The sequence below is a fragment of the Sceloporus occidentalis genome, unplaced genomic scaffold, assembly GCF_023333645.1.
Source record: "Sceloporus occidentalis isolate IW3139 unplaced genomic scaffold, rSceOcc1.0.p SCAF_5, whole genome shotgun sequence".
Lineage (NCBI taxonomy): Eukaryota > Metazoa > Chordata > Lepidosauria > Squamata > Phrynosomatidae > Sceloporus > Sceloporus occidentalis.
Genome location: NW_028316985.1, coordinates 7418137 through 7443011, shown reverse-complemented (window position 1 = coordinate 7443011; position 24875 = coordinate 7418137). Strand labels below are relative to the sequence as shown.

Genomic DNA, 24875 nt, shown 5'->3' with positions numbered 1-24875 from the left:
TATCTTTTAAGGAATTTTATACTACAATGAAAATAAATTGTGTCCCTCATAATGAACATAAAAAAGCCATTTGGGCTGGTTTCCAATTTGCTGGAAAGGATGCCATCATTTGCTGCATTCCCACCATGCCGTTGAAAACTCTGAGATGCTGATACAATGCATCCATGTTCAGTCCTTTGGGGGAAGTGGGGGAGGAAAGAAATCAGACTTGCTCCGCAAGATCCAAGACTCTGAATTTGTCCAGGTTGTAGAAACATGCCTTCACCACCCGTCCTCCAAAGTATCTTCCATTCAAGTCAACAACCGCTAGATTCAAAATGCAAAATATACTCATTAAACACAGACCAGTTCACTGGGTAAATGACACATTCTTGTTCTAGGGAATTATGCATGTACAGGTAGAGTCTTCAATAAACTGAGCAGAATATTCTTTTCTGTTAGAGTTGGGTAATATCAGAGCTTGGAAAATTTATGGAGTACAACTCCAAGAATTCTTCCATCAGTTATGTCCAATGGCCATGCTAGCTAGTGGATTCTAGAAGTTATAGTCAAAAAGGTAAATTTCCAAAGCTCTGAGTAACATAAGATTCATTGCCTCATCCTTTTATGACTGAGATTTTTACATGTGGAAGAACTAAAACTTGGTATTCAGACCTGTTTACTTTATGGATAACTGAAAACAAAGGGGACATCTCACAACATACTAAGGAGCAATGAGGTCAAAGTCTATCAAGATAATATAAAATCTACAAAACCCCATCCAGCAAACTTCAAGGCAAGCAGAGGTTAGAAGATATTTTATGAACCTGTGATGACATCATCAGAAATCTAAGGCTGCAGCAAGGACAAAGTCTATCAGGATAATATAAAATTACAAAACGCCATCCAGCAAACTTCAAGGCAAGCAGAATGTTAGAAGATATTTTAAGAATCTATCATGACATCAAAAGAAATCTTAGGTTGCAACCACACTTCAGAAATAATGCACTTTGACACCAGTTCAACTGCCATGGCTCCATGCTATGGAATCCTGGGAATTGTAGTCTGTCGTAGCACCAGCATTCTCTAACAGAAAAGGCTAAATGTCTTGCAAAACTACAAATCCCATAGCATGGGGCCAGGGCAGTTAAAGTGTTGTCAAACTGGATTATTCCTGCAGTGCAGAGTAAGAGAATTTTAGTGAATAAACTTGAGAACCAGACGGCAGAATCATAGAATCATACAGCTGAAAGAGCCCTCAAGGACCATGAAATCCAACCCCCAACAAGTAAGCTGATATCTTTATACTATTATGTTTAGAAATTGCTTCTAGACTACTATCAGACTAAGACTATTACCTTTAATTGCAGATTCAACTCTTTCAAACTCTAAAAATATTCTCACAGCTTCATCATCAGGAGCACCTGGAATCTGAATAAAATATACATAATTGCAGTAAGCAACTGTGGCTGGCGAAACGTCAGGAAGAAACTCTGCTAGAACATGGCCACATAGCCTGAAAAACCCACAAAAAACTGGTTTAGTGATGCTCCTTTCACAGAAAAATGAAAACAACTACTGCATGTTTTTGCTGAAGATTGTGAATATTGTGCATGTGTGTTGTTAGTATAATGCATAATGTTCACTCAAAACTCCCAAAATGGTGGGTGATTTGGGGTCCTTTTTTCAATATTTTCAATATTAAATAAAATGGATAAGTAGTGCATAATAACACATAACATTTCACTTGTTAAGTAATGTCACTTGTACAGTAACACATAACAAGTAGCAACTAATTTGTCGCTTTAAAAAAAGTAGAACCAATGTATGCACTAGTTTTCCAAAATTATGCTTCAAGCTCCAGTTGGGGCTTGGCTTGGAAGACTCCAATTCAGTTCCCCATTCAGACATGTAGTCCACTGAGTGATCTTGGGTCAGTTGTTCTCTCTTAGTCTCACCCTTCATGGGGTTGTTGTTGAGAGGAAAAATGGAAGTTAAGGATATATATATTATCTTGAATTCTTTTGGAGGAAAGATGGATTTCAAAATAAACAAAGGCATTTCTCAGGGATGGAGAGAAAGCATTTTGTTCACCATTTCTGAAGAACTGGATGAACGTTGTGCCTAAATAATTCCTAGGAGGCAAACTGCCCATATTTTGGAATGCAGAGTGAACTATCTCCAAGGATTCCCTTCAGCATGAGATTCCAACCGACTCAGGTTGCCTACCCAGTGACTTCTGACCCACTGACATTAGCGATGTTAAACTGGAGCAACTGTAGTATCAAATCATTTGGTGACTGCCAGACTGACATACAACAGAGACTGGATACCCAGCGTAAACAGCATGTTGAAATACATAGTAAGTGTTATCCCAATCTCATAGACCTCTGAGGACAAGGATGATCAGGGCAGTAAAGTTTATAATACATTTTTAAAATCATTTAGAATATCAGTGTAACAGAAAAGATGGGACAAGCTACATTCTCTACTGCAGGAACACAGCCTTGCATATATAAACCAAAGTACACAAGATGTACACAAGAGATGTTCTGGTGTACCTGGAGGATATTATATTGTTTGATAAAATGTCCTACTGAGTATTGGAAGGAAAATCCATTTGTGTTTTAATTAGACCAGCCCTACAATCACTGATGAAAACTGCGTTCCAGATTTTATGTTGAGTGGGAGAACAATGTTGTTTTTTTCTTCCCCCAACAGAACGATGTACAGATGTGGCTGATTCTAGAGATTTCTCCCTTCCACCCCCCTATTTCTAATGTTTTGCATTTTTAAAGGCTGCTACGCTTTATTAGCTTTCTTTCTTTTTTTTTTGTAATGTATTTACAGTATTTAATAAGGATTTGGTCTTTTTTTTAAAAAAGGAAGCAGATAAAATTGAGTCTCCCTTGTCCAAAATACTTGGGAGCAGAAGTGTTTAGAATTTTGGAGTTTTTCATACTTTGAAAAATTTGCATGAAATGATGCTTGTGTACAGTGAACCATCAGAAAGCAAATGTGTCACTACCTCAGCCACCCATGCAGACAATTTTGGATTTTGGAATATTTTGGATTTTGGAATTCCAGATAAGGGAGACTCAAACTGTAACTGCTGGTGCTGGAAAGTGGTGTTAGCTTATACCTCAAAGATGACACACTTTCCAACTTTGCCATATTTTTCACATTCTTCCTTGGTTTCACCTTCCAGGTCTTCATCAACTTCCCCAGCTCCAACCATATTCTAAAAGTAAGAAAAAACAAGTCAACAAGGAGACTGTCTAGACTCAAAATGAAAGAGGAGAATTCACTATTTCTGGGAGGGTACTTTCTTTTCTGAATTGTAAGATATAACTAAGGCATTGCATAGAAAGGGCCAATTGTGGAGTCTCAAAGTTCAGCTCCCCACCTCCACCCAGTGCTGTGATACACACTCTAGTAAAGAAGAGGGAAACCAAAATGGATGGTCTTCCCCCTCCAAGAGACGTCTACAGGGCAGATAATGTCACGGGTGTAGGCTACAATGTCTCTTGATACCATTGGGTCCTTCCCTGAAACTCTGCTTGGAGGTTCTTTAAGACAATGGTACTCAAATGTGTTTGTATGTGGACCTGTGTTTATGCATAGATCTGTATTTGTACATTGTCTTTCAATCCCTAATGAGCTTCCGGGAAACAGAGAAAAAACTGTAGCCAATGGGCACAAATATTGCACAAGGCCCTTGCATATTAGAAAAAAGTAACTCCCAGTCCCCTACATCAGATTATGTGATGTAATGGTTTGAGTGTTAGTCTAGGTCTCTGGGAGACCAGGGTTTGAATTCCTGCACAGCCATGGAAACCTATTGGGTGACCTTGGGCAAGTCACACTCTCTCAGTCTCAAGAGGAAGGCAAAGGCAAACCCCCTCTGAAAAAATTCTGCCAAGAATATCCCATGAAAGGTTTGCCTTGGGGTTGCCTTAAGTCAGAAATGCCTGGAAGATACACAACAATAACAACAACAGATCAGATTGCTTACGAAGCATTGCTCTATGCTATGCAGTGGCAAATACACACCCAAATACACATATACACACCTTCATAAAACAAAAGGGAAAGAGTGAAGCATGAGCCACAACCTCAAGGCTCAGCCAATGCCTACAAATACAAATGAGTTGAGAAATGGGCTGACTTAAGCAGTTTTCATCTTATTTTCACCTGCCAGTCCTCCTACTGAACAGGGAGAACTCTAAAGCAAATCAGTTGGCAGTTCTCCTGCAACTTTTGAACTATGGCTCCTCTGTGGATATTATAACACCAACAAGAGACTTAATACTATAATTCCAGGAACCAGCACATGAATTTATGGCACCTACCCGTAGCAGAACCACTTTGGTTGGGCACTTTAATATCTCTGTTAAAGGATTTGAATCAGATTTCTTGGATGAGTCTGCATTTCAAAAAAACAAAAAACCGTAATGGGTCAATATTAAATCATTATATAATTTAGTAATCTCATGCTAGATTATCCTTGCACACAGAAGGAAGGCTGTGGGAGTTCCAGAGTTATAAATAAGCATAATTTGACACTGGCAGTATGCTTCAGAAACTCAGCTTTCTCAGCTCTGAGAAACTCACTTTCATTAAAAGAAGTGGGAAAACAAGACAGTAAACCATTATGGCCATATTCATACATGACAATACACCAACAAATTCTGGTACAATGTGAATGAGCTGCTGCATGCTGCTTTACTGATCTCACTTGGATTTTCCCACAAGCAGCAAACAAACAGCACATCTGTGGATTATGTGAACCAGGAACTCTGGCTTGTTTCTCTCCTTTGCGGCTCAAGATTGTGATACCTCTGAAGAGAGATGAGCCAGTTCCTGGTTTTCTCAGATGAATTCTATAACATGTGAACATATTTTTCCTCTCCTTTTGTCAGTTAGCGAAAACTTTTGTTTCACAGACATTTCAGGAAGTGACTGCAAGAGTGTTTAATTGTGTTCTGTTATACTGTTTTTTATCTTTTTGTGGATCTATTTTAAAGGATTAAGAGTCAATTGTTGGGACTAGGACTCTGGAGACCAGGGTTCGAATCCCTCCTCAGCATGGAAACCTACTAGGCAACCTTGGACAAGTCACATTCTCTCAGCCTTAGAGGAAGGCAAAGAAAAACTCCTTTGAACAATTATTGCCAGGAAAATTCTGTGGCAGGGTCACAATAGGGTCACACTCAGAAACAACTTGAAGGCACACAACAACAATGTATTCTTTAATTGCATTTTAACAATATTTTTGTATGTTTTTATTTCTGTCTTTGTAGATATTTTAACTGTCTGTCTTACACCACCTTGAGTCTCACTACTGGGGAAAAAGCAATATATACATGAATTTATAACAATAATAATACCAATAAAGGCCTACAGCTTCAGCTAGATTACTATGTATGTGGCTAACTAGGGAAGAGAATGATTTCTCCAACATCAGACCTGAATAAGGTGTTAGGAACAAGTTGTTTAAATGTCCACAAAAGTCTTGTTCCTTCTCTCAAGCAGAACAGAAATGATTACAAACATTCCATCCTTCAGTTGAAAATGTTTTTCTCTTACAGAAAAATATTTTTTACTTCTGTACAATCATTTTGCTTACTTATTGTTGGTTTGTTCTGTTTTTTAAACAGTGCACACAAACGTAATTATATTAATCACTAAGATATCTGGACAATTGACTGCTGGCTCCGCCGTACAGATTACTATGTGTACATATTTACCTTAAGCTTCCCTCCTTTTCAACATGCTTAACGTCAACACAAAAAGCAGCCCACATAATGTAGAGTACATCAAATACATTGACCTCTGGGTCTTAAAACACACAGTAATGGGAGCCAACCTCACTTGATCACACTTAGCATGGGATCATTTCTGTGCAATAGCTTTAGGGCTTTGAACAAGTACCATAAATCAGTGGTCACAGCCAAGAGGTCTCCCCGTTCCCTGATCAGAGATGCTGTGGAAGGAGGACACTCAGCCAGTCACCAGCTAAGTAAGAGCCAAAGCACTCCCACCACAGTACCTTGCAGCTACTATAGCAGTGATTCCATAAGTTAGTGGTACTGTCCTCCTGAGATGGAAAGATCCAAGGGAGCAATGATGGAAAAGGGGGTAGCGGGGGGGGGGGGGGGGCTTCAGTCAAAGTAGTGAAATGCAAGGACAAAGGAAACCAGCAGCCTCTAGGGCCAAGGTGGATATGAGGAGTTAGAACACTTGGCGGCACAGGGAGAAACAGCATGAAAAAGAAGCTTTCACATTTGGGACCCTGCTTAACCTTTGTGAGCTTCGCCAGCACTTGGCTGGCAGGTTGGAGCTGCTCCTGCTTCCTTTCATCAGTCAAACCAAAAAAGAGGTAGCAGAAGAAACAATGTTTTGGTGTGAAGGTGGACAACTTAAAGTTGTGCGGGGAAAGCATGTCTATGAAGAGGGAGGGAGAGGAGTATCTGGGGTTGATTCTTCAAAAGAGTCCTTTGCCTTTCTCAGGTTGATAGTCCCTACTTGCCAGGGAGAAAAATTGGAAGTCAGCTGTGCCCCTCTCCACCCTGGTCAAGAAGGATTGAAAGTTTTTCCTCAACAGGGAAAAGCTTCTCCCTTTGCACCCAGTCACCTTAGCAGCAGCATCAAACACCAGCCAACTGGCCTTCCTTTTGCTGTAAGCGTGGGTGAGAGGAAGGAACAGGCCTATGCCAAAGCTGCTGCTATATTTGCCAGGCGCCAATGGCAAGATGGGCATAGCTAAGGTAGATGCTGCTGGCTGGCTGCTGCACAAACATAAGACCTAATATCAAGAAATAGGCATGGGGGGGGGGGGGGACTAGGCTTTTTGTCCAGGAGGGTGGTAACCCAAAAAAGTTTGGGAGTCACTGAACTATAGGAAGTGGCTTCCCTTACTGGCAGCTTTCTCACCCATGATAAGAAGGCAAAGCTAAAAAATGCAAGACTGTAATTTGTCAGGCCAAATGCTCTGTGGTAAAGACATGTTTCTGAAGTGACACAGAGAAAGTGAGGAGATAATCCAAGGGCAAAGAACACAACTTCCAGTTCATATGATCTTTACAGACATGGTCTTACCAAATATGCTACACCTAAGCCTGTTAAGGCCATTTCAATAAACGAGTACATTCACTGAAAACATCTGAGCCTGTTACAGATGGACACAGAATGGAATTTAAGGCAGATTTAAAGTAAGGGAAACAATGGGGCAGTTAATGATTAAATTGTCTCAGCTGTTAGCAATCTGCAGTGAACTCATGTGGGGAGAGATGAACAAGCAGCCTGTGCTGACTTTGCTCCGTCTTCTGATAACCTCTGCCCACATGTGAACAAGTAAAATCCACCCCCATTTCCTACCTTTATCAGCAACGTCACCAACAATGATTTTGCCGCCCCTTTTGCTTGTTTTCTCCACTGACAAGGCAGTGCTCAAGCCCTGTTCATGCTTCCCAAGACCTTGGCCTTCTCGGAAGCCGTATTTCTGCATGATCTTGTGTGCCACCGTGCCTCTGAATACAAAAGAGGAAGCATCAGTCAGGCTAATGAACATGGCAAATTGTATGGTATGGATGTGCTGGGCAGGGGATTGATCAAATGACATTCTGTAGTATGAAAGCCCAAAACAGTAAGGGGCACTCTTCCTCCACTTCTTCTATTTGCAAGTATTTAGGGAAATATTTGTAACTCCCAAGGTAAGTAAAAGTCAGCAACCTTTCTAAAAGACAAAGAGTGAAATGAAGTTGCTCACTAAGCCATAGAATCATAGAGCTGGAAAAGTCCTCAAGGGCCATCCAGTCCAACTCCCCTGCCATGCAGGAATACACAATCAAAGCATCTCCAAGAGATAGCCATCCAGCTTCTGGTTAAAAACCTACAAAGAAGGAGACTCCACCACCCTCTGAGGGAGTGCATTCCACTGTCAAACAGCTCTTACAGTCAGGTTTTTCCTAATGTTTTGATGGAAGAGAAAATCTCATGTTTAGATAGGAGAACAGACAAATCTTTATCATTAGTAATTACAATAATTAAGGGGAAATGTATTTCCAATTTTACCACCGTAATGGGCAATTCTGTATGGGAAATCCTATTTTGCCTGTTCTATTCTTTACTTTAAAACAAATGTTTGTGCATACATACAGATACTGCATGATTTAATATTTTACATGGAAGAAGGATGGTTATAAAAAACAAAAACTCTACTTCCAATCACTGCTAAATCTTTAGTTTGCAACTCCTTTGGCTTCTTAGATCACTGACCAAATGTGCATATCTTTACTGATATAGGGCACAGTGTGTGTGTGTGTATGTGCGTACAAGCATATTTAAATGAAGCTACATGTGCGATAAGGTAATTATATGAACGACATCCCTCCAGAGAGCAGGGAGAGGAACCCCATTTTTGAACGCCCCTGAAATAGAATATCAAATGTTATGCCAAGAACTGGAAAAATGTGGTCCACAGGTCATAAATCACATCCTGAGGGCCCCATTCTCATTTGGAGGAAAAAATCAATATGTCCCATCACCATTTCTACTGGGTGCAACTTTGTCATATTTATGGTCCCCTGGAGTGTTTTAGGTATGGATGCTTTTTTCAAAACTACAAATGATTTCCAATCATTGCCTATTTGAGGAAGAAAAAGGTCCACTCTCCACTCCTGGGGAAAAAAACAGTAATGGGAGGGGCATGGCAAAAATTGTCCCCATGGGGTGCAGTGGGCATCTTAAGCAAACAATAAAAAATGGGGGGGGGACAGGAAATGAGCCCTCCAAGGTCCAGTGGTGGACATATGCACCCTGAAACCTTGGATAGTTTCTCACTCCTGCTGAAGAATAAAAAAAATAACACATTAGGGAGAACTATGTAAAATTAAAAATGTCTTTCGTGTGCTAGCTTTTGAGAAGATTTCTCTACATGGAGCCATTTCCAAATATGATACTTACAGTCTAAAATTATACAGCCCATTCTCTCAACTTAGAACTCTGCTCCTCATTCTGATGCATCATGGACCTAGATTTCACTTCTCAGGAAAATCACTCTCTGACTAATGCCATCACACCATTTACTACTGAGGACAGTCAGCCTGTACTAACACACTTAGGGGAGGCGCAAAATATTGAGAGGTAATACCTAAAGTATGCAAACAATTATGTCATAGAAAAAGGGAGCAAGCTCTCACCTCCTCAACAACTGAACTGCCACACTATTTTTCTGTTCTTGGGTGCAAGGGAAGGAAAAGGAAGGGAATAAATGCATGTAGAGGCCTACGGAGCTACCAAGTTAATTACCAGGTGCACGAAAGGAAATAATATGTTGTGGGAGGATTAAAAAAGGTCACCAGTCAACATTTTTATTACAGGTTCCACTTGATCTGAACTTTATGTACTCTCATAAAGGACACGAAACAGTGTATTCAAAGCACAAGAAAAGAGATTCCACTTAAACATTGGGAAAAACTTCTTGACTATAAGAGCTGTTTGACAGTGGAATGGACTGCTTCAGAGGGTGGTGGACACTCCTTCTTTGGAGGTCTTTCAGGGAAGCTTGGATAGGCATCTTTCAGGTCTGTTTTAGTTGTGTATTCCCGCAAAGTAAAGGGTTAGATAAGATCGCCCTTGTGGTCCCTTCCAACTCTTAAGATTCTATGGTTCACAGAAAGGCAACACACAGAATACTCTGGTTACTTCCATCACTAGTAAGAAAAAAAGCTGAGAGATGTACCAGGAGTGAGTGACAGTGTAGTGATCACAAGAACTGTGGGAAAGCATTGGCTGGCTACATGAAGTATAAGTCTTTTATAGTTTTTGTTATAAATTTAATTTAACTGGAATAACACAGTGCATGTTATATCGATGAGAGGAAAGCTTAACACATAGGTCAGGGGTGGGCAAAGTGAAGCCCCTCAGATGTCATTGAATAGCAACTCCTGTCAGCCCTAGTCAGCATAGCCAGTGGTGAAGAATGCTGGAAGCAGCAATCCAAAACAACTGGGAATGCCTCAGTCTACCCATCATCATACCTCTTGATTATTTAACTCCAGAAGAGGAGATTAGTAAAGGAAAGAATGTGCCAGGAAATCATGCTCAAAGAGCCAGGAAGCCACACTATTAAAGAACTTGAGTATCTTAAGGCTACCTCTTGTTAAAAACAATGACTTGGCTTCAACAACTCAGACTAACATAGGAAGGGGCTTCCAAATTTATAAAGCAAAGCCATCATCACACATCATTTGGCAAAAATCCACTTCTTTAATTAAAAAAACAATTAATTAATCACAGAACCATCTCCAACATCCTGCATGAGCAAAAGCTGTATGACTGCTGTTTTGTCCTCATTACTGTCCCACACTGCTCTCTAGTGGCATTTCACTATAAGCATCAACTGGTCACAAAACACTTACCCCATATTAGCCAGGAAGGAATTGCTGGGCCCAGTTGGGGATCGCGGTCTCTCAGGCTCATCATACATGGGTGGCGGAATGGCTGCTTTGGATGATGAACCACGTGGCCTCGACTCCTCCTCATAGGGGAATGATGAACTGGCTGGGAGAGAGACCAACATTAAATCACAAATGTATTTCCACCAATTTCTGTGTATTGTCTCAAGACAAGTTAGAGTTAAGTTTCATTTCTTATATCCTTCCCCCCCCCAAAAAAAAATGACCCAAAGTGTTGTATAATAGTTAAAAATAGTCTGTGTGATATATTTATATTATAATGCAGAGGTGGCCAAAGTGTGGCCCAAGAGCCACATGTGGCCCCCAGAGTATTTTTGTGCCCCAATTTTGCACCCAAATGCCCTCTAGGGGGTGGGGGGAGGCAGTTTCACCATGTTTTTGGATTCCCACAGGCTATTTTAAATCCATGAGATGCCTTTTTCTGAAACAGGACACAAACTGAAAGCAACTTCTAGTTATTTCCTGTTCCTTAACAAAAAAGGGCTTATCTTTGGCCTAAAATGGTCTGGGAGACTCCAGAACAGGGTGAACATGCCCCCATATCCCCAGATGGCATTTAGGGGCAACATTTTTTTTTTACTTTTTCAGGGGGTACAGTGGAGTTGTGTCCCTCCAAGGTCTGTTGGGGGGCTAATATAGCCCTTTACCCTGCCATCATTGGCCACCCCTGATATAAAGGTATACAATGCTGACAGGGTTTTGGGGAGTTCCAGTCCAAAAAAAGTAGCCTCGCCAAGCTATGGTCTAAGCCAATACCATCTAACTGGATGATACAGCATTCTCAAGATCAAATTATGACACAGTACAGTAGGCCCTCCACATTCACTGGGTTGGGGCACAGGACCTCCGTGAAAGAGAAAAAACGCAAATAAAAAATCACTACTTTTTTTAACCTGAGAGACCACATCTCTACGAAACTCTAGGTCCTCCAGTGCAACTCTATGGTCAACATCTGTCAAAAGTTGACCATAGATTCATGCTGGAGGACCTACAAATGCCAAGACAAGTGTTTTGTCTAGTAATCTCTAGATCCTCCAGCGCACTCTATGGTCAATTTCCAGCAGAATTTTTCTGAAGGACCTAGGGATTCTTAGAGAGAACATATTAATCAAATCCACAAATAATCAAAACCGCAGAAGTCAAAACCACAAATGTGGCTGGCCAACTATATCTAAAAGTGGTTTATGCATGCCTCTCTGTCTCACTTTGACTTCTTCTTCACTGTTCTGTTCTTCCATCCCCACATTGTACACCCACCTCTGAGCTTGAGGGAACTGGTCACAGAGAAATGAGATTAATCTGCTCCTTCCTTTCAGAGATTCCAACACAGTTATCATTCTCACTGTGGGAAAGTGGGCTTTGCCCATTAACTGCCAAGAAAGTACTCAGTAGCAAACATCCACAGCAGCTAAGCATCACTGAAAAAGGCTTCTTTAGGATGTATGTTGGAAAAATTAAATACAGTATACATACGTTCTTTGTCCTTCTCAACCAGAGACGTAGGCGGTGCGATAGCAGCTCCTCCCATGCCTGTGTAAGAAACCAATCACATGAGATTCCACAACAGCTTATGCCACAACAAATATGGTCTGCCTTTAAATTTTTACAAGATTCTGCATTGTCTTTGCTACAACAAACTTAACACATTGGCATGCCTGGTAATTCAACAGGCCAAGAGTTTGGTCAGCATATTTTTCAAATCAATCCAAATTCAGTTTCTAACTGTAAACAATGAACTGAAATAACTTACTACCTTTAGGCCAGCCAACATCTCCCAGACAGACAGCAGCAAGCTTCATATTCCATCTCCACTTTTACATCCATTTGCAAGTGGGTTTACCTGGTGGTAGACAGTAAGCTGGCTCAAGAGCCCTAACTGCAGGGGTGTGACAGAGCTGCCAGCTTCACTTCTGCACAGGCTTATCCAGAAATCCCACACTTTTGGGTAAGCCCATTCACAAGTGAATGTAAATGATGAGGACGCTAGAAGCTGTAGGAGGGCAGAGGTAGGAGACTGGAATCAGGTACTTGGGATGGAGCCGTGCATCAACCCCATGTGGCCTCAGCAAATACTGCTGGCTGCTTCTGTGCTTGCAGAAAAAGGTATGATCCCATCCACCTTAATTAAAGCTGCAGTGTCTCATTAACATCCATACTTTATAATTAAGGTAATTCCATACTTCTTTTCCGTCTCTCCCTTTCATAATCTTCGTCTTCATCAGAATCTGGATCAGGCCGTCTGGAAAATCCACTCGCCTCATGTCTGTCTTTGCGCCTCCTTGAAAAATGAATAGAAATTACAGTAGATTTTAAGATGATTAACCTGTAGCAAGTGTAAAATAATACATGAGAGATGAAGAAACTGTGGCCATCTGGGTGTTGTTGGATGCCACTGGCCATGCGGGATGGGAATTAAAGCCAAACAACATCTGGGAGCTTACAACTTCTCCATCCCTTCAAAACAGGGTCATTGTTTGACTGCAGATAATTACAGCACACAAAAATTGACAAGTATGCCCTGTAGTCTAGATGATACTCATCTTCCCTTTGCTGCAACCATTTACAAAATTTGTGCATAACAAACAATTCCTTTTCTATTTAATATTGACATGAGCAACTCTACCAGGCACCATTTTTCACATGTACCCAGACTGCCATACCAAAACTGAAAAAATGTGACATCTGTTTCTTTTCCTTTCCTTTTTCTTTTGCAAGGGGCAATATTGGGATGGATTGTTGGGAAGAAAAATTGCTGCATTTTGGGGTGGGGTTGACCTGTTTGGGATGATCTGGGGACCAAAAATAGGAGCATTTGGAATACCCTGGAGGGCTACAAAGGTGGCAAAAAAGGGGGTCACACTCTCCACAATCTAATGTCTACAATATATGAAGTGATTTTGTAGATGAATATTAAAAATGTTCAGAACCAGTTAATGATGGTATACTGCCTTCTGTTTTAGTCTCTGATTCTCACCAAGTTTCAGACACCATTACTATAGAATCCCTCCTATAATCTGACTAATATTAGTTTACCATACACTGATTTTAAAATGCCAAAGACAACTATTCTGAAACATTCAGAATTACAAGTGAGAATATCACTCACACATAGAAATGAAATCCTAGCACCAATGACATACAAGTTTATAGGGGTTTACTAGAGATAAATTTACTTCAACTGGTCTAGTTGCTCAGCTGAAAGACTTCAGCACAACAAAAAGGGTTTAAAAGGCAAGCCTGTTACTTAACAGGCTGTGGCATAGATAACTCACTTCTCTCTTTCTTCAATCTCCTTCTGCCTCTCCAATTCTCGTTGTCGTTGCCGCTCTTCCCGCTGGCGCTTTACTACTTTCTCATAATCATTGGGGAACATAGGATCATACTCATCAGCTAAAGGAATTAATACATCTCCAGCAGAAAAGCCACTGGGAACAGGATCCTGAGGAAAAAGAGAAGAGACAGGTCAAATAATGTTATCCAACAGAAATGCACCCAGAAGTGGCCCTCTGAGATCATTTGGTTCCACTTTCAAAGTAATTCCTAAAATTTTCCTTGCAGACACTGATTGCCGATTCCCACTGCCATCCCCAAGTCAAGACACCACCATTCCTAGTGATGAAAGATGTTGGGAGTCTCAAAATATATGGCAAGCCATGTGATTCTCATCCACGCAAGAACAACCATAATACTGTAGGTGCTTTGCAAGGGAAGCAGAGCACTGTGGTCTCATCAAGGGCCATCTGAAGATTCCTGTAATTGTACTGATTTGTTTCAGAAGTGAAGATTTTTTTTAAAAGTCTCATGCCTCACTGAAGAGTTGCACTTTTTAAATAATATTACTCTTTAAACAACATTATTGTTTATTATTTTACAATTTTTCACATTTGTATTATTTTTAATTTATGTTTTTAAAATTTGTTGTTTGCTGCCTTGAGTCCCTATATTGAAAGAAAGGCAAAATATAAACAAATAACATAAATTTAAAAATAAATAAATATTTATTATACATAAAGCAATAGCCTGTTCTTTCAGTGGAAACATCAAGGCATACACTGTACTAAACATATATTATAACATAGAGGCAACTCAAATACAGATCAGCCTCACTCAACCTGGAAATCCACATGTTTTTGACATCAGTTCTCATCATTCCCAGATCAGGAATGCTGAGAGTTGTAGCCCAAAACCACTGTACTCTCCCTACTTTATGTAACCACTGCCTCTACTAGAAAATTGCTGTCATTTAAAGAGGTTGAATTTTTAAACTGTATTGTATTTAATCCTGTTTCAAAGGGGGGGGGGGGTCAATTTATTTATTGAGAGTATGTATTATTCTAATATATTCTAGTTGTGTAAGCCTCCTTGATTGCTGCAGCAGAAAGGTGGGGTTTATTTGTTTATTATTAATGGAAGGCACCAGGTTGGAAAAGATGCCAGAGATAAAACAGCCTTTAAAATAAAACAAACACTGAGCAGAAATAAGCCTCCCAAAATAGAAACAGCTTCAACAATCAGCAAAAATCATCTGAGAGAAAGGTGAGTTGGCCCATAGGAATGATCCAGCTACTATACAGGCCTTGTCTCATATCAATATCAAGGGAGCCTCTACAGCAGGTGAGAGACAAAAAAAGAGTTTTTTCTCCCAATGTGAGGAAAGAGGGAAGCTGTTCTGGAAGGAAGTGATCCCTCAAAGCACCACCTGCATTCTCCTTAAGATTCCTCTGATCTCTTTTAAAAGCACATTTCCCCCCACAAAGTCTGGCTCACCTCTCAGTAACTGCATTCTTACCTTCAGGCCAGCTGCCACATGTGGTGGGGTGTCTACGATTTGTCGCTCATCAGAAGCATTGCCTCTTTTCAGGTCAATCACAGGAGCAAGCACTGTGGTTTGCTTTGTTCTCTGACTCTAAAAAAAACCCCATAAAAGACAATTATAACTTTGAAATTTTGTTTTAGATTGTCCTTGACCTGTGAGGTTATTCTCCTCAGATTGCTAATTATGGTTTGGAAAAATTTGCTTTTCATACAAAAAACACTTTTACAATCCATTTTAAAGCAACTACAATACCTTAATATTGTTTCTGTTTAAACACTGCTATCATTCAGAGCAAAGGATCCCATGACAGCCTTTCTGAACAGCCTATTGTGAGACACTACTAGTGCACAAGAAGAAATTTGTTTTAAAAAAGACAGCTCACTGAAACTATTAATTGGATCGAGAACTATGCATTTTAAAGTATGCATTCATTAGGATCAGAGTTCTTGCCATGCTTGCTTACCATATTATACATGTATGCTATATGCTTAGTAATACTGGGTGATAGGATATGTCATAGAATTGATGATACTGAATGGAAAGATTATCTTCTTTGGAGTTGGATAATGAGCAGATCACTCGGAGCTATCAAGATCGGTGCTATGGGAAAACTAGATATAGAGAGGAAAGGCAGGGTAGCCCTGGGAAGAATATTTCAGTCAGAAGACAAATGGGGTTTGAGTGCAGGAAAATGTTTGCATTCCTTCTACCTTTTAACATACAATCAAATGCTTCAGTCCTGACAACATTATTATGCTCTGAACAACTTTAGCTTTCTAAATAAAGATTTCTGAACTCACTGACGCTTGGATTTCTGAAGTTAGCAAGTACATGACAGTATTCAAACCTTTTACCAGAACAGCTTTACAAATGTACAGTCCTCCCTCCATTTTCGCGGTTTTGAAAACCACATCCCTTGCTTATGCAGAGGGACAAATGGAGGGGGAAATCATGGGGCGCATGCCCGGGGGGGGGGTTTGGAACGGATCCCCCACGAAAACAGAGGGTCGACTGTATAGGTTAAGATGCTTGCACAACAGTATATTTTCATTATCACAGAAATGGCGCTATATGTTTTCCTAAGACGAGATATGTTCTGAACTCAATCCCATTCCTCCACTGAATGACACTGAAAACTTTGCATTCATATGTACACTCGTCCCTCCACATTTGTGTCTCTGACTTTTGTGGGTTTGATTATTCACAGATTTTATTAATTGTTCTCTCTAGGAATATCTAGTTCCTATAGCATAACTCTATGATCAACTTTAACCAAAAGTCACACTGAAGGACCTAGAGATTCCTACGGAGAACACTTCACTAGGCATTTTAGCTCCTCCAGTGCAATTCTATGGTCAATGTCTGGCAGATGTTGACCATAGAGTTGCACTAGAAGACCTAGAGATTCCTAGAGATATTCTCTCAGATAAAAATGTAGTGGTTTTGTTATTTGTGGTTTTTCCACATTCATGGGGATCCTGCAACCCTAACCTCACCGAAAGTGTAGGGAGGAGTGTCATAAGTAAGGGATAGGAATCATGTATCCACTCCATAGTACATGGAGCTAATATAATATAACATCATCTGAAGGGCTATACAAATCCCATAATTGTAATAGATATAAGAAGCAAATCTATCATGGAGTTTTCTTGGCAAGATTTGTTTAGAGGGGGCTTGCCTTTGTCTTCCTTAGAGGCTGAGAGACTGTGACTTCCCAAGGTCAGCCAATGGGTTTTCATGGCTGAGTGGGGATTCAAACCCTGGTCTCCAGAGTCATAGTCCAGTGTTCAAACCACTACATCATGGTGGCTCTCACACATGAACTTAACCTGAGCCTAAACATTCTCCATATGTGCCAGAAGTCTTGTTGATATTAGTTCAATAGAAAGACTAGACACACATATTTATATTCTATTTTAGATTAACTAATAAATTAACGACTGTACTTTTCAAGGACAGCCATCTCAGCAATCAGTGAAGAGCGGAGTCATTTCTACCAGACTTTTTACTGTTACCTTTGCTTGGGTGAGAGCTGCCTTCTTCACTTGCAACTGAGACTGCAGGAGTTTGAAGTTCTTGGACCAGCCTTCTGTTTTGGAATCACTGGTCTCCACTCCCAAATCATCATACAGCGACATTTTCTTTCTAGTTCAGAGCTAGGAAATGAAAAGGCTATTTCCATGAAAAAGGATAACCACTGCTTCACTTAAAGCCATAGATTTTATGTATTTCATTTTAATAAAGCCAATGACATGTGGATTGTAACTAAAACAAACTCATCACTTGCTTCTTCCTTCTACCCTCTTACTCTCTTTTCTTTCTGTGTCCTGTCTTTCTGTTTATGGGCCTGAAGGCATGGACCATCTCACTTCTCATATTTGTAAGCCTCCCTGGGAGATCTTTTCTGAGTGAAAAATGGGGTGGAAATATGGCCCAGACAATACTTGTAGCTGCTGCATCAGGAACGGAAATTGGGCTGGTGTCTGCAAATAAGCAGAGCTTTCCCTTTCCCCTTCTCTGCTTTTCTACGCAGGTTTCCCAGCAGCAAGCAAACAAGGAGAAAGGCTGCAAACATTTCAAAGATGTTAGACAGATTCTCAGGCAGAGCTTTCTCTGGCCCACAATTCCCCAATCCTCTGCTTGCTTGGAGAATCTGTGAGTTGTGATCCAAACAAGGAGTATCTCCCACATTGGGCAGTGAAGTACAGCATCTAACCATGTTTAGGGCAGTCCACTGCTGAAAGCCAGTCACTGGAAGCCAGAGAGGGACTAGCTATTGCCTTCATACTCTCCTTGAGCACTCCCTAGCAAGGTCTATGGTGGCCACAGTGGGAAAGAGGCTGCTGGACCAACGGCCCTTTAGTCTGATGTGTGTATGTGCTTTCGAATCACCTGTTGATTCCACAGGGATTTTATAGGCAAGGAATACTCAAAGAGGTGCCTTATCAATCAATGCCTTCAGCTGAAAGACAGCCTACAGCTTCTGCCATTCCTTCGTGGTCCTCTATCCAATTCCCAACCAGCCTTGACCCTGCTTAGTGTCTGAGAGCAGATGAGATGCGCTGCCTCCAAAGTATTTAGACAACAGCTGCATCCGCACCGCAGAAATGACCCAGTTTGGCACCGCTGCAGCTGCCTGGGATCCTGGGATCTGTAGTTTGGTTCTGGCGCCAGAGCTCTCTCAAAACTACAAATCCCACAATTCCATTAACAGTCAGCCAAGGCGGTTAAAAGCAGTGTCAGAATCGAGTTATCCCTGCAGTGTGGATGCAGCTGTTTCCTGGGGCCTGGAAGGCACTCTGCACGTGCTCAGAGGCACCCCTGTCAGCTCCCAAACCCAATCGTGAGTCGCCATGGTTTTTATGGCACCCGAAGCGTTGCTGCTGCTTTCTTTCCCGGAGACTGAGCCATCAGCCAAAACGGGGTCCCTCTTTCACTCCCGTAGATACACGCACCTTTAAAAGCCACCCCAGTCAGGAAACTCCGCCCGATCATCCTCGTCCTTTAAATTAAAGCCACCCCCGGCCCTACATGCGCCCCCTCGCCTGCCATCCTTACCCTTCCGCGTAGGCCTCAAGCCGGGGCCTCGCGTAAGGCCCGACGCCGAAAACAACCACCTCCTCTTCGAGCAGGGAACGCTCCCGCGTCACGGGCCGCGAGGGCCAATCACCAGCCTCCTCGCTCCAACCGCGAGACGCAGCCGCTGCGTAAACTCCGTAGCGGGGGCGGAGCTGGGCCGCAGCATCCACTGCGCTGACTGCGTAAACTGCCACTATTAAATCGCTTGGCTTGCTCCGCATTAGGAGCCGTTTACTCCAACTGCGCAGGCAAAAGGAAGGCGGGGGCAGGAGGGAGGAGGAGGCTCTCTGCTGACCCCTGAAGGCGCCTGGCTGTAACTGCAAGTCTCTCTCCTTTCTTTTGGCTTAATTTATATAGGTTTATATCCCTTTTCCTTAGGATTACCATTTGTCCCGGAAAACCAGCACAATCCCAGATTGAAGGGTTTAGAAAGGGCCCTGCCAGCTGGGAGCCAATGGAAAAGCAACAAACTATAAATCCCAGAATGTAAGTGGATGGCAATACATAAACAAACAACAACTTTCACAGCCAGCAACCATAGTGTTTTGTGGGGTTTTTTGGTCTCTGTGGCCATGTTCTGGAAGATTTTATTCCTGGTGTTTTGCCTGCATCTGCAGCTGGCATTTTCAGAGAAGGCTGGCATGGAAGTGGGTGGTGTGTGTGTGTTTGTGTGTATATACATACATACACACACACACACTGTTTTGGTGGGGAAATATTTTTTAGAAACAACTCAACCTCTTCTTCGTAGGGCTTTTATAGCCCTACGATTCCAGAGAATGAAAACCAAAGACATTGAAGGAAAATATAAAAAGATCCCCAAGGAGAAGCGTATTTGCATTTGTGGAAGTGGGGATCTTGAAGACACCACACGCTTTAGGCTACACTGTAGGATATATAAAACCCCAAGGGATCAGTTTCTGAAGAGAGGTTTAGAACTTTTGCCAAACCAGAATGATCTGGAGAAAAAACACTCACTTCTGGGCTAAGACAGCTAAGTCTCTTATGATCAACACTGCCAGAGTCGCTCTGAAAGCAGCTAAATTTAGATTAGATTTCGAGGATAAAGGCCTGTATAAATTAGATTATACTAATTTAAAGGGATTATGGAAAGTTGTGATATGTTTTAGTATGAAACATTTTTTGTAATTTTAGTGTAAACATATTGCTTTATATGTTATAGAGCTAACTGACTGTAAAAGTTTTAAAAGGTTTTAATTATTTTTGTAATTTGATTACTATAACCTCTGGTTGTCAGGAATAAACTGTACTGTACTGTACTAGATAGATAGATAGGTAGGTAGGTAGGTAGGTAGGTAGGTAGGTAGGTAGGGAGAGAGAGAGAGAGAGATGCATACACTATGTGACCCTTGGTTGGGGGGGGGGGAGTGATAATAGACCCAAATCCTCCTCGCATATTCCTCCCCCCTTGAGAAGAGTTGGCAGATTGAGTTTGGATTGTAGAGCAGGAGAGGGTCTAGTGGTCTCAGAAAGGGAGAATAGTAAAATTGGGAGTCTAGTAGTGAGAGACTAAGAGTTAGCCGGACTCTGGAAGAGGGGTCTTGGTCGATTAATATCCCCTGGGATATCATAGCCTGTGGGGCTGAGTTACTAATAGAAATAGAAGAACCAACCTGTAACTAAATAACCAAGCAAGTCAACAATAACGATTTCATGTCCAAGTTACATTTTACCATTGTTTTAAAATAAATTTTTGTTGCTGTTTAAACATCCACTTGGCCTGAGTTTTGAAACACACAAAAAAAAATGCTACTAACACTAAGAGTTTAGAGTGGTCGTCATATAATTTGGTGGCAGCGGTGGGATTTATGAAAACCCCATAGGATTGCCATCTTAACAAAGGAATAAGATGAAGGAGTGTTTCCTTCGCACCCATGCACTCCCATGCCAGCATTCTCTGAAGATGCCAGCCACAGATGCAGGCGAAACGTCAGGAATACTCTTGCAGGACACGGCCCCATAGCAGAAGAAACAATGTTTGGGGGAGACAACTTGAAGCTGAGTGGGGAAGTAGTGTCTCTGCGGAAGGTATTTGGGGTCAACTCTTCACCTCTCTCATTGAGTGCTTCCTTACCAGGGAGAAAAGTGGGAAACTGGTTGAGCCTCTCATCACCCCAGCAAAGGAGGACTGAGAGTCCTTCCTTACCAAGGCTTTTCCTTTTGCACTTGGGTCACCTTGAGAGCAGCAACCAGGCAGCTTGCCACAAAGCTGGCATGGGCAAGAGGCTTCTTGGTCACTGCTCAACAGCTGCTCCCAAGGTGATCGGATGCAAAGGGACAAACAACGGAGATTGTTCATTTTGAATTTACAGTAGACCTATTCTCAATAAAAAGGCATTGGGGGAAGTGCTAGGGTTATCACTCTAGAGCAGTGGTTCTCAGCCTTTGGTCTTCTAGACTTTTTGAGACTTCAACTCACAGAATTCCTGAACAATGAGCATAGTGACTGATACTTCTGGGAATTGAAGTCCAAAACATCTGGAGGCCCAAAGGTTGAGAACCACTGCCATGCAGGAACTCTCAATCAAAGCATCCCCGACAGATGGCCATCCAGCCTCTGCTTAAAGACCTCCAAAGAAGGAGACTCCACTGCACTCCAAGGGAGTTTGTTCCACTGTCAAACAAACCTTACTGTCAGGAAGTTCTTCCTAATGTTGAGGTGGAATCTCTTTTCCTATAGTTTGCATCCATTGCTCTGGGTCCTGTTCTCTGGAGCAGCAGAAAACAAGCTTGCTCCCTCCTCAATATGACATCCCTTCAAGTATTTAAACAGGACTATCTTATCACCTCTTAAGTTTCTTTTCTCCAGGCTAAACATCCCCAGCTCCCTGAGTCGTTCCTCATAGGGCAAGGTTTCCAGGCCCTTCACCATTTTAGTCACCCTCCTTTGGACACGCTCGTTTCTCAACATCCTTTTTAAATTGTGGTGCCATAACTGGACACAGTATTCCAGGTGGGGCCTGACCAGAGCAGAATACAGTGGCACTATTACTTCCCTTGATCTAGACACTATACTTCTATTGATGCAGCCTAAAATTGCATTGGCCTTTTTAGCTGCCGCATCACACTGTTCACTCATGTTCAACTTGTGGTCTACTTGGACTCCCAGATCCTTTCACATGTAGTTTCGTTCAGCCAGGTGTCTCCCATCCTATATCTGTGCATTTTATTTTTCTGCCCTAAGTGCAGTACCTTACATTTCTCTGTGTTGAATTTCATTCTGTTAGCTTTGGCCCAGCTTTCTAGTCTATTCAGGTCATTTTGAATCTTGATCCTGTCCTTTGGAGTATTAGCTATTCCTCCTAATTTGGTGTCATCTGCAAATTTGATAAGTATGCCCCTAATTCTGTCATCCAAGCCATTGATAAAGATGTTGAATAGCACTGGCCCCAGGACAGAGCCCTGTGGGACCCCACTGGTCACTTCTCTCCAGGCTGAAAAAGAGCCATTGTTGAGCACCAATTACAAATCCATGTAACAGTTGCCTTGTCTAGCCCACATTTTACAAGCTTGTTGCAAGAATGTCATGGGAAACCTTGTCAAAGGCCTTACTGAAATAAAGATATACATACTACATCCACAGCATTCCCTTCATCTACCAAGCTGGTAATTTTATCAAAGAAATATATCAGATTTGTCTGGCATTCTAGTTCACATGGATGTCTATGAAAGCTGACAGAATCAGCTTCTTGGAAAATGTGACACTGAAAAGAGCTCCATGGATCTCATGGGCTGCCAATAAGACAATTAAATAAAAAGACAAATGGCTGCATGGCCAAGCTGAAAACCTCCCAAGGGGATCAGAGATGGAGCAACATCAGGGTGTGGTGAAGGTGGCAAAAGTAACGAGGAAGAACACACAAGCTAAGAGATGCCACAGCTGTTTGCTTTTGCCTGAGCTGACTGGGAAGGGCAAGATCCTGCCCTCTCCTCTTTCTCCAGTTGAGTGGACAACAACTGTCCCAACTGAAATAAGATGAAGACAAAGGAGGAAAGTAGGAGCACGAGAGAAATTAGTACATTTTAAAAACAGTTGAAAAAGTGTGACAGCAGAGGATTAACCAGGACTGTCCATGCTAAAATGGGACAAGAGGAGGGTGTTCACTTTGGAAATGGCATGACAATAGTGCTTGGTAAAATGCGAGGCAGTAGGAAAAGAGGAAGATTGCATCACAGGTGTATTAACTCCATCAAGGAAGCCACAGCCCTGAATCGGCAAGATCTTAACAGGGCTGTTAATAACAGGGTGTCTTCCTCTCACACACAGAGTTGCCTTACATCTAAGATGACCTGACCACAATTAACACAACAACACTTGTCCCAAGACAACCAAGTCTTCTAGATTCCCTTTTACAGAAGCACATACTCCTCCCTATCCCTGACAAAGTGTATTCAGGGGCAAGTGATTAGGCCTGTTCCACTCTGGTGTTTAGCCATCATAAGGCAGTTGCTACTTTCATGAGCATAGCAACATTATATTTAATTAAATATATCCCCTGGGAAAGTAGAATACACTCATGCCCCAATTCCGTTTAATGCAGGAGTAAAGAAGGTGCAGAATCTGATTCAGACTGAACATCAGACTCAGATCCTACTTGTTAGCCCCCAGGGTCTTCCCCAAATTGACAACAATGATCCTAAGGGTCCCCTATGGGTGTTCTTGTGTGCCTTCAAGTCATTTTTACAGCAACTCTAGCAAATAGTTTTCTTGGCAGTATTTGTTCAGAAAATGTTTCCCTTTGCTTTCCTATAAGGCTGAGAGTGTGTGATGTACCCAAGGCCAATGGAATCCTAGCCTAACACTCAAAATATTATACCATGCTGGCTCTCATTACCAGCTGGGAACCAAAAAGGAGAGTTAGAAGTGCTGGTTGATCCTAGAGATGTAAAAACTCAGAGGAGAAGAACTGAAGAAAAATGTAAGTGGGAGGAGTTTTTCCAGAAAAATTGAAAAACTGGATATGAAATACATTCTTTTAGAATGGTGACTAAAATGTTTAAAACAAGATATTCAAATATTTACTGCCCCAATTCACGTATAAAAACAATACAAGAGGAAGGCTTTTAAATAAGACTTCGTATAGTATTAGATTACAGTAACCCTTAAGTTTCAACAAGTGTCAATTGACCCTATGTTCACTTGACCCTATGGAGAAGTAACAGAGACCAAAAAAAATTTCTCTTTTATTTATGATGTTTTGTTGTTTTTATTCAGATGTTTTGCCCACTCCTGAATCTGCCAATTTGTAATCATATTGTAAGGGAGCCAGCATAGCATAATGATATGTCAGACTAGAACATTGGGAGATCAGGGTTTGAATCCAAGCTCAGCCATGTAAACCCACAGGGTGAACTTGGTCAAGTCACACTCTCTCAGCCTCAGAGGATGACAATGGCAAAAAAAACTTTTGAAGAAACATGTCAAGAAAACTCCATGATAGGTTCACCTTAGAGTTGCCATAAGTCAGAAATGACTTGAAGGCACACAACCATACACACCACTTTGGGAACTTTGAATATAGAGAGAAAACTGCCGAGGTATATTTCTATTTTTCCACAGAGAAAGAAAAGTACTAGTATTATTCACCCTCTCATAAAGGCACACCACCACCAATCATGCTGTAATTTGTTTGTAATTATATTGTGAATAAACCAAAGTTATATATAATGAATTTTATGTCATTGTAACAAAATGACCTTCCATTTGTAAAGGGGGGGGAGTAATTTTGCATTTCTCTGGTTTTTCCTACGACTGCCATCTCACCTACCCTCCCCCCCAAAAACCCTTCACCTTCAAAATTTCTGGCAATTTTCCACCTCTAGTTCTTCCAGACTATTTCAGAGACCACCCAAACCTGAGCTCCCTCCATTTTCTCTCAATGGTTATTCTAACTAGTTTTCCTATTGCCCGTGTGTTTAAAGTTTGTAAGAAAAGAAATGCACCAGTTTTTCGACTATCAGGCTACTTTTCAGCCTCTGGTCAAAAACAGTTCTGCATT

At 41.5% G+C, this 24875-nt stretch overlaps 1 protein-coding gene and 1 long non-coding RNA gene across 4 annotated transcripts in view; one reads left to right on the top strand and one right to left on the bottom strand.

Annotated features, from left to right (window-relative positions):
* Positions 1–18960, bottom strand: LOC149311632 (splicing factor 45). 3 transcript variants are annotated; one of them, XM_089527500.1, is made up of 12 exons: positions 18835–18960; positions 17292–17421; positions 15250–15366; positions 13733–13899; positions 12641–12738; positions 11934–11990; positions 10404–10545; positions 7360–7511; positions 4332–4405; positions 3122–3220; positions 1338–1410; positions 1–306 (listed from the first exon to the last, which is right to left on the bottom strand). In XM_089527500.1, the coding sequence occupies exons 2-12, from the start codon at positions 17412–17414 to the stop codon at positions 203–205; spliced, it is 1206 nt and encodes a 401-aa protein (XP_089383626.1). In that variant the 5' UTR covers positions 17415–17421; positions 18835–18960; the 3' UTR covers positions 1–202. The 3 variants fall into 3 exon arrangements, with proteins under 3 accessions (XP_089383626.1, XP_089383624.1, XP_089383625.1); XM_089527498.1 differs by having other exon boundaries at positions 17292–17432; positions 18835–18922; XM_089527499.1 differs by lacking the exon at positions 18835–18960 and adding an exon at positions 18732–18784 and having other exon boundaries at positions 17292–17432.
* The window catches only part of LOC149311631 (uncharacterized), a 14133-nt gene continuing 7816 nt past the window's right edge, over positions 18559–24875 (top strand). The window contains exons 1-2 of the long non-coding RNA XR_016281472.1: positions 18559–18619; positions 19234–19341. This is a non-coding gene — a long non-coding RNA (uncharacterized LOC149311631). The remainder of the gene's footprint in view (positions 18620–19233; positions 19342–24875) is intronic.

Excerpts from the sequence above, each read along its gene's own strand:
- LOC149311632 (XM_089527500.1), bottom strand. The coding sequence starts at position 17,414 with ATGTCGCTGTATGATGATTTGGGAGTGGAGACCAGTGATTCCAAAACA. Across the intron at positions 11,991-12,640 it reads AAGGGAGAGACGGAAAAGAA|GCATGGGAGGAGCTGCTATC; the intron begins GTATGGAATTAC and ends TTTCTTACACAG. Across the intron at positions 3,221-4,331 it reads CCAAAGTGGTTCTGCTACGG|AATATGGTTGGAGCTGGGGA; the intron begins GTAGGTGCCATA and ends TCTTACTTTTAG.